Source organism: Chrysemys picta, chromosome 8 (assembly GCF_011386835.1).
Source record: "Chrysemys picta bellii isolate R12L10 chromosome 8, ASM1138683v2, whole genome shotgun sequence".
Taxonomy (NCBI): domain Eukaryota; kingdom Metazoa; phylum Chordata; order Testudines; family Emydidae; genus Chrysemys; species Chrysemys picta.
Genome location: NC_088798.1, coordinates 100,776,786 through 100,790,760, shown reverse-complemented (window position 1 = coordinate 100,790,760; position 13,975 = coordinate 100,776,786). Strand labels below are relative to the sequence as shown.

General features: G+C 44.6%; 1 protein-coding gene across 2 annotated transcripts in view; it reads right to left on the bottom strand.

Moving 5' to 3' along the window:
* The window catches only part of SPOCK1 (SPARC (osteonectin), cwcv and kazal like domains proteoglycan 1), a 487,880-nt gene extending 483,940 nt beyond the window's left edge, over positions 1–3,940 (bottom strand). For both annotated transcript variants that reach the window (XM_065555045.1, XM_065555046.1), the window contains exons 1-2: positions 3,743–3,940; positions 3,182–3,349 (exon numbers count right to left, since the gene is read on the bottom strand). In XM_065555045.1, the coding sequence (XP_065411117.1) occupies positions 3,182–3,349; positions 3,743–3,925 (351 nt within the window). In that variant the 5' untranslated portion in view covers positions 3,926–3,940. The remainder of the gene's footprint in view (positions 1–3,181; positions 3,350–3,742) is intronic.
* Positions 3,941–13,975: the final 10,035 nt, after the last annotated feature.

The following is a 13,975-nucleotide window of genomic DNA, read 5'->3' as shown; positions in this document are numbered from 1 at the left end:
ATTTATCACCCTCCTCTTTATAAAACAACATTTTATGTACTTGAAGGCGGTTATGTACCCTTGAGTTTTCTCTACTCCAGACTAAGCAAACCCTTTCCCTCCCCTCCTCCAATCTTTCCTCACTGGTCACGTTTTCTAGACAATTAATCATTTTTGTTGCTCTCCTCTGGACTTTCTCCAATTTGTCCACATCTTTCCTGAAGTGTGGTGCCCAGAACTGGACTCACTATTACAGTTGAGACCTTGTCAGTGCTGAGTAGAGTGGAAAAAATATTTCTTGTGTCTTGCTTACAATACTCTTGGTAGTACGTTCCAGATGTTCGCTCTTTGGGTTTTTTTGTTGCAACAGTATTACACTGTTGACTCATATTTAGTTTGTGATGCACTATAACCCTAGATCCTTTTCTGCAGTAAGCCTTTCTAGGCAATCATTTCCCATTTTGTATTTATTCAATTGATTATTCTTTCGTAAGTAGTACTTCGCATTTGTCCGTACTGAATTTCATCCTATTTAATTGAGACCATTTCTCCAGTTTGTCAAGATCATTTTGAATTTTAATTCTTTCTTCAAAGCACATGCAACCCCTCCCAGCTTGGTATCATCTGCAAACTTTATAAGTGTACTCACTATGCCATTATTGGAACCATTTAGCATTGTGTGTGCCTTCGTCATTGTTGATTAGCCAGTTCAGATTTCACGTGTATAAACAAAACTATTTAAATAATTTAAGCAGAAAGATATTTGAGCAATCCCGTCAAACAGTCTCTTTGCTTATGTTTAGATCAGGGGTCGGCAACGTTTGGCACCCGGCTCGCCAGGGTAAGCACCCTGGCGGGCCGGCCCAGTTTATTTACCTGCTGACACTGCAGGTTTGGCCAATCGTGGCCCCCACTGGCCGCGGTTCGCTGTCCCGGGCCAATGGGGGCAGCGGGAAGTCGCGGCCAGCACATCCCTCGCCCGCACTGCTTCTCGCCACCCCTATTGGCCCTGGACGGCGAACCGCGGCGAGTGGGGGCCGCGATCGGCCGAACCTGCCGAGTCAGCAGGTAAATAAACTGGCCCAGCCCGCCAGGGTGCTTACCCTGGTGAGCCGCGTGCCGAACGTTGCCGACCCCTGGTTTAGATACAGAGGTGTGCAAAAGTTTCTCTCTAAAAATGTTTCTTTTTCCTCCTAGAAAATAGCTTTGACAACGAACAGGAAAATTTTTGAAAGAAAATTCTCTTTCTTCAAAAATGTTGAGTGCTTTTTGTTCAAAAAAAAAATCAAATTATATTTTGGTTTTTGACAACTGAAAATTTGAACTTTAAAGCTTTTGGTTGTCAAAACCAAAATTATTTTTGGTTTGTGACAAACCCCCTCCCCCCAAAAAAATTTTTCAAAGAAAAATGTTGAGGACTATGAAAAAAGGTTATCTTCACTGAAATTTTTCACAGGGGAGAAAAAAAGATCATTTCCCAGACAACTCCATTTGGAAAACTAAAACAAACAAAAAAAACAACCCAGGTGATTAAACGTTCTTCAAACCTTTCATCTGGAAGAAGAATAATACGTTTCAGTTTAAGAGTAATTTTTGGAAGGGCTCAGAATAAAAGCAAAGGGACTCAACTGTTGGAAGATGTTGGGAGACCCTTATTAAAATTCTGCCCCCAAATTAAAGGAAAAGTTGGATTGATTGATTTGCCTTTAATAGTTTTCACCCTCTTTCGGAATACTGCTAAATCATCATACGGGGCTTGATGCAAATTATTGGGTTAAACCTCATAGCCTCTGTTATGAAGAAAGCCAGACTAGATGATCCCTCCTAACCTGAATATCTGTGACTTCATAATATGTATATATTTGTAGGAACCGTTTGTTAAAATAGTAGCTACTGCATATGTACAGCTTTTCCTAAGTTTCATCAACAGAGAACAACTTCAGACTCAACAGAAGGACCTTATAACAAGAGGTCATGGACCTATTTCCTGAACATTTCTACCAACTTTAAGGCAATACTCTAGCATACTGAGCTCCTTATGATAGTAAGAGCCTAGGCAGTCATTGGTAACTCCATGAAGGAAGTCTAAAGTTTAAATGTAAAAGATAGATAACAAGGTTTCTCATGAAGGAGGAGAAGAAAAAAAAAAGCAACCTGTCTACCCAAAACAAAAGGATAGCAACCCACAACCACAATTAAGATTTAGTCTATAAAAAACAGACAATTAGATGCTATTTTAATTATTGCATCTTGCCCCACTCTTTGCAAGACCTAACACAATGTCAAGGATGCAAAGCATAAAATATAAAATGTTTAATATAATATATAGTGCCAGTCCTTCCTTACAATGTTCTTTCCATGTAACCGCCAGCTGGCTACACTCCCTTCTTTCATTGCCCATTTATAGAATCACACTGCAGACATATGCAAGAAGGAATATTTAACAAGGTTGTGTTTGCTAATCGTCAGCATTAGTAGTCATGTGCCCCCTATTCAGTCTTGAATAGAGTCAAGCAGGTCTCTCAATATTCACCTCAAATGTTAGCACTTAAGACCAAAAGGAGCACCGGGAAACACATTTCACCTCCTATTGCATTGCCTCACTGTACCTCTCTGCATGGAAACTATGGGAATTCAAGACTTGTTCCTTTGTGCAGCATAATACGCTGAAACAAACCGTGCAAAGTAGCCGTATTCCATTGCATGGATACATGCTATAAGATCTTTAAGTTATTTCATGCTGCTTTTTGTTACAGGAAAATTTTCTCAGAAAATTGCTTCCTTAATCCATGAGCAGAACGGATCACACAATTGCCAGCTTTATTTTTCTACCACCTATGCATGAGAAAAGGTTTCAGGGTTTACTACCTTGTGTCTGGAATCAATACATTTTTCAATACGTTTCACAGTCACTGATCTCTTAATCAGCAGGCAGAGAAACTTCTCAAAGTTACTCCCCGACAGAATATTCAAGATCACACTCTTCTAGGTTGGCTGACACCTAGCTCAAAATGCTATTGATCATTTGGGTGTGATTACTCCATGGCTTCTGCTTTTAAAACATCTTTCTCTGGACAACAACCAGCAGCAACCGGTGGCACCAACTACACCTCTCTCGCTCTCTCTCTCCCACCCGCTGCCACTAAAAGACAGGAGAAATGCACTGAAAAGCAGGCGCCTGGGTAAAGAAAGAAGTACTTACATCCCTGAATTTGTTCCAGTATTTATCTTTCTCATATTGCGAAACGGTGCTCAGCCACTTGTCGTTGTCCAAGAAATTGCCATTGTTGTGGTGACTGGGGAGGGTTTCTGGATGCCTGCCTTCCACTTGCAGAAAACACCAAGCAACAATTACCACTATCCTAGTCATCTGCAAAGAGAGGAGCAGCAAAGCGAGCAGAGCTGGGGGGTGAGCGGCAGCCAGGTTTGGGGGGCGAGGTGGGGGGAGTTTGCCTCAGCCACAGCAGCGCTGCCCGGGGAAGCCTTGATGGGGAGATGGCTGGGAGAGCCTCCAACCAGCCCCCCAACAGGGCAACACCCCTAGCCCCGAAACCAAGCTGCAAGCCGCCCAGCCTGGCAGGGGCTGACAGGCGTTGCCCTCGGGGAGGGGGAGAAGTTGCCTTTGCTTGCAGCCCTCCCCCAACTTCGGGGCGCAGAAGCCCCAGAGAACCCCCCCAGCCCAGCCCGGCCCGGCCACTCGTCCGGGGACAGGAGCCAGCCCGCCAGCAGAGGGGGACGGAGCGCGAAGTTTGCAGGCACTTACCTTCGGGCCGGCCGGGGCGCTGGGCTCGGCGCGTGCAGCCGCTGCCGCTGCTCGTTCCCTGCCTGTGGGTCGGAGCCGCGGCGAGCCCCGAGACGGCTTCGCCCCGCCGCTTTGTGCGCCTGTCTGGAGGTGCGCGCTGCGCTGCCCGCGGGCGGCCGGCCAAGCGGCGAGATCTGGCGCCATCTGCCGGCCGAGCGCGGGCGAGGCCGCCGCCGCTTCTGCAGAGGCAGCGAGAGCAGGGGGGGGACACTGCCCTTTTCTTAGCCCCAGCATCACCCTAACTCTGTCGGGCTCCAGGGCGGGTAAGGGGACAAGAGGGGGCCACCACACCCACTTTGCCAGCAGCCAATCCCCGCTGCTGCCAGCCCCACACGTCTGGGGATCCCCTGCCTTAAAAGGGTGGGGGACAGCCCCACGTGTCGTGGTGACCAATATTTTAACAAGGGGCTCCCACAAAGTCCCCCCTCCCGCCCCCCTTGGCTTGCAGCACAGCCAGGGCAGGGGGCGAGCATCCAAGCCCTGGGAAGAGGTGGGGTCCCTTTGCACTCAGGCAGGAGGCAGACATTTGGGCAAACGAGATTATAGCCACTTCCCTCCGTGGGCGTTTTCAGACCTTGCTCCTTGGGAAAATCCACAGAGCCTATTGATCGTGTGGGACAGCCCTAGGGCTGCACTGTAAGGTCTGGGGTGGCTGGATGGAGGAAGGGGCTGAGGGTGCCTTTCAGAACTTCTAGGGCCTTTGGGGTATCCTGTGCAGGCTTTTTTTTTTTTTTTTTTTTTTCATTAAACCCGTGACATTTGCGACAGTCTGGTGCCTCCTAAAGCCATAAAATTGCTCCTCCGAAAAACCTTCATGAGGCCCAAGCAGGATAAAACCCATCTCTGGCAGGCTGGATTGGCAATGTGCAGGGAGAAGGTGACTTCAGCAGAGGCATGGAAATCATCCTGACTTTCCCTTAGTGGCAGAGTTTTGGCAAAGGACTCCCTGCCCACCCTCATGCTCCTTCCTACTAAGAAACTCCTGCCTGGGATCCCAACATCAAAGAGGGGAGAAGAGATCCTTATTGGAAAACGCACACCCTCAAAAAGGGGAAAGAGACACCATCCATATACCCAAGGAGAGCAAAGAGACTGGAGAGGGAATAAGTCCTGGCCAGTGAGTTTAGGTGAGAAGAGGTCCCATCACTCACAGGGAAAAAAGTAACTATGCACTCATCCTGAAGAGATTCCTCTTGTAGGTTGAGATGGAGGATAAGATTCCCATACCCAGAAGGGGTGGGAGAAGACACTCTTCATCTACATAGTGAAAGAGATCACTGTCTGGAGTCCCTGTGTGAGTAGAGAAGACACCTTTGCATGGGTCCCCACCCCTGAACAGGGGAGCAGGGATGCTGATCAGAGGCCCTGTTTCCCAACAAGAAAAAAATCACTGCCCACATACCCCAGGAGAAAGGAGATTGGGGGTAATTTGGAGACCCTGTTCTCTTAGTAGTGTGGGGGTGAAAAGGCCCCAAACCCCCCCATCCTTGAATGGTGGTGGAGTGGAGAGAGGAATTAGTCCTAATTGGAGAGTCATTGTGGACTTTCTTGCCCACACCAAAAAAGACAGCCCATCACCCTCATCCCTCAGGCTAGAGGAGAGGAGAAGTCATTCCCCTGTAATTAATATGATGTCCCTGAGCAACAGCCTTTTCTTTCACTGACCATCCATCCTGAATCCAGCTGTGAGCCCGGTTCCTTGTGTGATTGTTCCAGTGGTTTTGCTTCACACAGTGCATTGTGATTGCCTTCCTTCCTTCCTTCCTTGGACTACTGTTTGACTGAGTCATCCATTAGTGGTTTCCTATATAGCTCTGGAGAGGGTCAGGTTTGCAAGCTCTTTAGTGCTGTACCTGTGCATTGAAATCAGTACATTTATTTGTTCCTAACTTTGTTGATTAAAATACAGCCCCTAAAAGCTGTATAAGCACAATACAAACCTTTGAAAGACGTAGGAACAATGAGGATTAATTTCTAACTGCGGAGAAAAGCGCATGCCAGTATAAGACCAAGGATTATATTCTCCCCTTGATGCACATACAAATTAATAGCAGTTACATCCCTGCCACAGGACAAAATATATTCCAACAAAAGCCAATAAAGAGGGGAGGCCAAACCAAAACTCTACAGAGTCTGGATTTAAATCCAGATCGAAGCACGACACATCACCCTAACCTCTCTATTGGACAGTACCCCCTTTCCCACCACTGGCCAAGATCAGGGCTCCTCTTTATTTTTACAATGTTCAGACCTGCGTCTCTTCCATCTACAATTGTAAATACCTTCTAATCCCCTTTGTTACCATGACCAGCTGTATCAGAACCAGTTGTTTCAGAGCACCTGGCTAGACCCTTGATGTAGAGTGCCCTCTGAAAAAGTAGAAAACTTTTTCTTCAGCTCGTTCTTGAGGAGGCTAGTGTCAAAAATAAGTCTTGCCCACCCAGTTTCTTGCTGCCATGCCCAGACACAGAGCCATCCCTTGGGTATGGTGAATCGGACAACCGCTCCGGGCCCTGTGCTTTGGGGGACCCCATGCTTCAGTGTGCATGTGTCGTGCGGCGGGTGCTAGCCTGGCCCGGGGGTGGGGTTAGGAGTTCGGGGAGCCAGGCCTGCCCGGGAGATTAGTGGGGTCCTGGCGCCAGCACTGGTGTCCCCTCCCCACAACAGATTTCACCTGTATAAAAAATGTTAAGGGGAGCCCATACAGGCTGATTCACCCCAGGCCCTGCACCCCCCTAGGGGCGGCCCTGCCCAGACACCCCCCAGATAGACTGTTACTCTCAATGAGAGGTACTGGTTTACATAACTTTTCCTCTCAGGAGAGTAAATATAATCCTTCTCCCTTTCAATTTAGATCAACAGAGCACTGTATAGTTTATTCTGCATAGGCCTTTCTCACAATTCCATCTGCTCTGTATGGACATGAAAGATCCTGAACCATTTTTCATGAGATTAAAGGATTCCCCCATTGTCTTTAACCAAATACTAATTTCTTCCAGTGATATGTGGAGTCCTATGTTCCAGCTGGCTGGTGCCTTCCACCCCAGAGATACCCCCGGGGTGTTATACATGTACGACATCATTTGTTAACTATGTGGGGAATTTTCAGATGAAAGCTGCAACTCCAATGTATATTATTATATATGCTAGTTTTTACTTGCTGGCTCTTTTTTGATATAATTCAGATTTGAATCACGCTTCATTTCAACTTTTTCTTCAGCAGTACGATGAGATTTTCAAAAGCGCTATCATCGCTGGCCTAGCTCTGCTCCCAGTGAAGTCAGTGGTAGTTTATCACTGGCTTTAGGGGGAGAAGAGTTATGCCAATGGTGAACTATTTTAAATATCCTACTAGAGAGGCATGCAATGCATTTGTCAATGGCATAGTAGGCCAAACTCAATCTGGCTGTTAATCCTCCATTGACTTCAATATAGTTTAATTCCTTTGGTCTGCCTTTGGCCCAGTAAATCTACTGGCCAGAGGTCCCAATGATGTATGTATGTATGTATGTAAGTAAATCAAATATCATAGGTAACAGAAATGTGTTTCTTCATTTATTCAAATACTGCATAATCCCATATTCAGAACAAGGGGGGAGGGATAGCTCAGTGGTTTGAGCATTGGCCTGCTAAACCCAGGGTTATGAGTTCAATATTTGAGGGGGCAACTTAGGGATCTGGGGCAAAAATCAGTACTTGATCCTGCTAGTGAAGGCAAGGGGGTTGGACTCAATGACCTTTTAGGATCCCTTCCAGTTCTATGAAATAGGTATATCTCCATATATTATTATAAAACATCATTAATCTCTTGATCCTACAAAACATAGACTCTATGTTTAATCTTGATAGTAATCCATATAATTCAGGAGCTGCAACACATCACCTCCATCTCCTTTATCATTCATGGCAGCAATTGAAACACCTTGTCTGCTGGTTTTTATTACAAGACACTACTGTAATAGCTCCTAAATCTGTTGCAAGGATAACTTGACTATGTAGCATTAGGATATGTACAATCTCTTGTTAGGAGTTAAATGTTTCTAATTCTACATTGGTTCTTCATCCTGTGCTTATTTTGATCATTGACGGTATCATGTAAATGATCTCTTCTGTCTATGAGTCTATGCTCTTCATTCCCTGATTTCATTGTTTAAATCATTTGATTTAGAATCGAAGTAATTAGGTCATAGACAGCCCATGCTAGTAGCTGTCCTTTCAGCTAGCCTAGAACTCGTTGTTCAAGTACAGTCCTGGAACTGGGCTCTTCTGAGCTGAAGGGTGTTTCCAGATCCTCAAGCCATCCTAAATTCCCTGTATGCATGGGGGAATTAAAGCTGCCCCACTAGGACAACTGGAGATCTCCAGGTCAGAGAGAGCCTTCAGTAGCACAAAGCTAGTGTGCACTTCCAACCTCCGTTTATAGAGGTTTTTCTGAGTGATCGGGGCCATGGCTGGAGCGTGCTGCATTCTTCCTGGGCCAACAGAATGGTGGACTGGTCCAGCCGATGCGAGTCAGAGCCACCTTTGCTTCCCCCTCTTCACTTGCAGGGAACATGAGCTCATTACAAGTTAGAGGACTGAGCTCTGAGTTCCCATATAAAAGACACTGTGCCTTCCTATGGGACAGGTGCTCCAGGATTATAGCTGTTGTCCAGGCAAGCCATAGCACACCACCATACGGCTAGCTAGAAAGAGAAGATTGCCAGAATTCCAGTTCCTGTGGAATTGGAACAGGACCAACACATAGGAAGCACTGGCTTAGGAATTCACATCCTGCTTTTTTCCCTGATATATTTGTGATCTCTCCTTCCACATAAGTTGCTGGATCTAGCTGGCACAGTGTATTGGGGACATTAATTGCCTGTAGCTGGATCAGCCCCTGGTACCCTATATAAATTGCTGCAAAAGACAAGCAACTGTGGTCTTTTTTCCAGGCAGAGGAACAGTATTAACCACCTTCCCTGTCAACCTCCAAGTGATCTCTTGCAGTTGTTGAGGTAATAGCTGTAGGATATTTTGGACTTTGGCTGATATTTTCCCCTTTCTGCGCTATGAACGTCCTCTTTTTCTAACCTTCCTGCAATACTAAGTATCCCTCAGTATCTCTGTAATAATTAATGTTCAAAATACAGTGAGCATAAAGTGCATTTCTGCACCAAGCTAATCCCCTCACTGGAGATACGACAGTTCTTATATTTTAATGATTTAAAAAAAAATCTAGTAACAAAAAGTAAGAGGCTATGCCACTGCATATACAATCCCTTTGTCTCCCACACAGCACGTGTGTTTAATAGACAAGTTGTTTTCTCTATGATTTCCAGGACTGCAGGTTCAGCTTTGTTAGTTCTGCTGTACAACAGTGCAGAATTGCTCATTTAGCCTCTGCTGGAAATGATTATCTGTTTGTGAAAAATCCTTCCACCTTCCAGCAAGCTGCAGTTTATTTCATGTTCTTTCCCCCATTTAAAAACGCAGCAGACATAGATTCACACTTGAACTCTTAATATGCAACTTCCACTGCGTTAGCTAAATCCCCTTTCCACACCATATGGCTAGGCAGGAATATTTTATTGTATCAGGACCTGGATCTTATCAAGAGTTTGCCATATATCTTCACAATTAAAGGTGCAGCAAAGAAACATGTCATCTGGCAGAGAAAGCAATCAGAGCAAAGCTGCAACCCCATTGTGTAGGTTTTGTATATACTCCCGCACTCAGGAGTAAAAGGTTTCTAATTTGCCGAAATTTGGGCAGATATTCATTGAGATGGCAAAAGGCACATCCCTGACACACAGGCTCCCTTCCTGCCAGATCTGCTCCAAAGCATGCGGGGGGGGGGGGGGGGGGGACGGACACTAGAGCTACTCAAGGAAAAGATCACCAGAATTTTCTTAACATGAGCAAAACATCTGTATTTTCCCCTTGCCTCATTCTTGGACACGGCTGAACTGTTTTGGCTGAAACTTTCCAAAACAATCCAGCCAGAGAGAGCCATTCAGCCTGGACAATTTCAATCCAAATGGTTAAAGTTTGGTAACATTATTTATAAACAAATGAAAACAAGCCCTTGGAATGGGAAGTGTCAGGCAATCTTAATGAGCAGTGCAACTAGCTCGGCCTATATGTACACAATAATGTAGGTTTAGGGCCTGTATGTTTTTCGGGGCAGGTACTGTCCCTTCCTGTGCATTTCTACAACACCTAGCACAATTGGGCCCTCTTTTGAGCCTCTGGGTGATACCACAATGTGAACAATATGCAATGGTGAGGTGTACCATATATATTCACAGCAGATGACTGCTTTGAAAGCAGAACTTAAAGGTAATATTCACACTTGAGAAAATGTTTTTATTTTTACATGAATGCAAGTCTGAATTCCTCTCATTTCTTCCCCATATCACCCTTCTCCTCCTTTTTATTCATCCTCTCTTTGCTTCCCAATTTGCCTTCACTCCTTCATACTCTTATACATCTTGTTTTTTCCATTCTTTTCCCTTTGCGATGCCCTTCACCCCTTTTTTTTCCAGATTGCCCCCACCCGTCTTCCTTTCTTACACTCTTCTTCTTTCTGCTCTTTTCTCTGTTCTTCTCCATCACCCTTCTCTTGCTTATTCCAACATGTATTAAGGCCACCGCTAGTGTGATGGCTTTCATGGAGATTATTGTGCAAGTCAGGAAGCATCACTGCGTTATGGAGAGTTTCCCAGAGCACCTTTCAGCTTCAGGGTGTGGCGATATTAAAGAAGGTACTAACAGTGATTCCCCCAAGTGACAGTGACCCCCCCAATAATTTGTACCCCACACTTTAAAATCCAACAGTTTCACCAAGTACAAAAATCTCTTGGGTCTTCTGTTAAAACTTGTAAGCTACTGTCTGTAGAAACCATTGAGTGTATCTGTCCTGTGAAAGATACTTTATTACTATGTAAAACTTACAAACAAGTTAATTGACTTTGTTCTTGAAGTAATTGATACAATGTAAATGAACACTTTAAGCCGTTAAGTGACTTTCACTTCATTGTAACAGCAACGGCTTCTAGGAACAGACCCCCCACCCTCTGTGATTAAAGGGCCGGGAGTCTCAAATGAATTAGCACACACCCCGAAAGTGGTGGAGACAGTAAATTAAAATATGGTTAAGATATGGAATGTATGTTGATGAATGCTTGATGTACATAAATGGTTAGGGAGGTGCCAGCCTAGAAAGGGAGTATCCATCGGCCGAAGAATGTGTCAAGTAGGACCACCAGACAACCCCCTGCGGGTAAACTGGGATCCACCCCATCACCTGGAAGGATAAGAAACACAAATTTCGGACAGTTTGGAGCCACCTGGAATGTGTCCAGGAATGTGCCATCTGCTGATTAAGTTAGCAACAGCAAAATGAAACAGCTCCCATAGACTAACATAGGAATTAATTCCTATAAGAATAAACTCTCAAGACTAATAACTTTGAGTCTCTGGTTCTGCTGCCAACCTCCAGGAGCATCAGGTGCACCTGACACAGTCTCGGCTCCATCCTCATGACCAAGGTACCTGGCCAGTAACTTGGCATGAGCAACTTCTAGGCTGGTAACTATAACACCTATACAGAACTTGAATGAATGATTGTGTGAATGAATCTCTCTCTATATATATATATACGTGTATGTATAAGGAATAAGTAGTGATAGGAATAAGTAGTCAAACAACGTTGTTTACTTTTATCTTTTGCTTTATTATTATATTTACAATAAATGTGGCATCTTTGCCTTATCCCTCTTAATAAGATCCTGCTGGTATTTATTCTATTGGTATAACAAGAGGTCAGGTCTGGCACCAGCTCAGATGCATATTTAAAGAACAGGCTTGAAATTGCTGAGGAGTGTGAAAACTGCAAGATGTAGGGGTTTATTGTGCCAAACAGTCTTCTGGGCTTCTTGATCAACTCTCTTCTCATTAAAAAAAATGAGAACAAAAAAGTATTGATGTGTAATAATTAAAACAATGCAGATGAGTCAGAGGAGCTGTAATTGTTTCAATGCCCATAAGACCTTCCAGATCTTTGTTTCTTCGATGGTTTCCAGTAGGGGATGGCATTAACTCTGCTAGAATGTAATACGCTCCGTTGATTTAGAGCAGCAATCTCTTTTCCTTTCCCCCCTCCTTTAAAATGTTTAGAACTGGTGAATGCTGGCCGTGGAAAGAAGAAAGGAAAGATGAGAACAATCTCTGCCATTTGGGAGCCTCTAGAGAAATTACCAAATTCACTTTCCTAAAACCTTATCCATTATGGAAAACCAGGGGTCATTTTGTGCCTTAACGTACATACATTTATGTATGTAGTAGCCCACAACTGATGGGAGGTGTGAATACAGTCTGGGCTCGATTCTCTCCTGCTCCAGAGGTCCATAAGGGTGCAGAAGAGGGGGCAGTATTGGAGTTTTGACTGCCTGATTCCCAGAGGCCAGCCCCAACCCTGATGAAGCTGGTTAATTAGGTTCTGCCCCTGGCTTAGGGTCTCTAATAGACCCTATGCCAGTATAGGATTGGGGCAGATCTCCCTGATGCCCTCTCCACACTTTAGGTATTCACTACACAGGGGTGACAAGTGGAGAGGCAGATCCAGCATGCTTCGGCCTAGCAGAGGGTTCCCCTATTTGTGGCCTGATTGGGCTCTTTTGCACTAGCTAAGTACCACAAACAGTTTGCAGCCTCGGTTCCCTGTTGTACGGCACATTGTGATGGGATGCCCAAATAGACAACTCCAAAAGCCACTTACTTTCACCCTTGGTTAGCTGGAAAACTTAGCCCCCTCCTATCAGTTTCAGACCTAACCACTCACGCTTTCAGGTGAGCCTGCAGGTCATCTGGAAATGAAATAACTCATCTGGAAAGAGCTCCAGCTGGTACAGAAAGCAACCGTTTGTCCGTGCAGCAGCACAAGCCATTGTGAGCACATCACCCCAGTGCTCTTCTTCCCATCCTTACAATCTCTATCCTGGTATACAAAGCCCTCCGTGGACTTGGCCCTAACTACCTGAGAGATTGCACTGTCGCCATGAAACTATTGGCCAGCAGGAAAAGACTTATGAGCGAGGGAGAAAGAACTTTCACAGAGCCAGACAGACCTTGACATTCACTCCCTGAAGCTGTAAGAATGACTACTCGCCTCTCTACATTCAGAAATAACAGCCAGACTCCTTTCTTCCACGCATCTGTCCCTCATCAGTGCATAAAGAGATGGCAGAGAGAGTCACAGGCCGGATTGTTTCATACAGAATAAATTTTGCCAGACAAAATAAGTGGATGAAAGACAAGCAGTGGATGTAATATATTTGTATTTGAGTCGAGCATTTGATACAGTGTCTCACAAAGCCTGAATTGCAGGGATGGGTGTCATATATAACATCTTAATCAATTACCTGGTGGAGCAAGTAATCAGCACAGTAATGAAATTTGTAGATGATACTAAACTGGGAGGAGGTGGGGACACCAGTCATGACAGAGAAATAGTACAAAGAAGAGGTGACTAAACTTTACACTGTGATGACGATAGATAGAAATCAACAAGATTTACACATGGCAAGTGTATATAATATTAGTTTATTGCACAAAGTGCCCTTTGGGAAAAGGATACATAGGTTGTAGCCTCTCCTTATTTTAACAACCCATCCAATCTGAAAATACTGAGTACAGGTTCTTGAAAAACTCTTGGATTAACGGTTACTGTTCCCACCAGGTATCAGTCATAGGTATTGTAACATGGACAATACATTCTCTGATGAAGACAAATACACCTTAAAGAAAAACAATTCACAAGAGATATTAACAATTAGCAACTTATTGGAAATTAATCAAGAAATCTACCTTAATTTAATCTTGCAAAGTTTTAATTTGGAAAGGTAATTCAGAGAGACAAGTCGGGGAATTTAAAATCATTAATCTACATATATTCAAATCCACTACGGATTTGAATGTATATTTGACCTCTGATTTTCAGAGGTCCTGAGAACCTACAAATCCCATTGAAGTCAATGGGAACTGCAGGTGCTCAGCACCTTATCAATCAGGCCCTAAGTGTTTTAAGGGTTTATAAATGGCAGGGGACACTGTAGTGTGTATTGGCAGAGTCCTTATCTCTAAGTTACGGAGGTAGTTCTTGGCTAGGCATCCATCACTTTTGAAAATTCCACTAAGCACGTGTCTGTACCT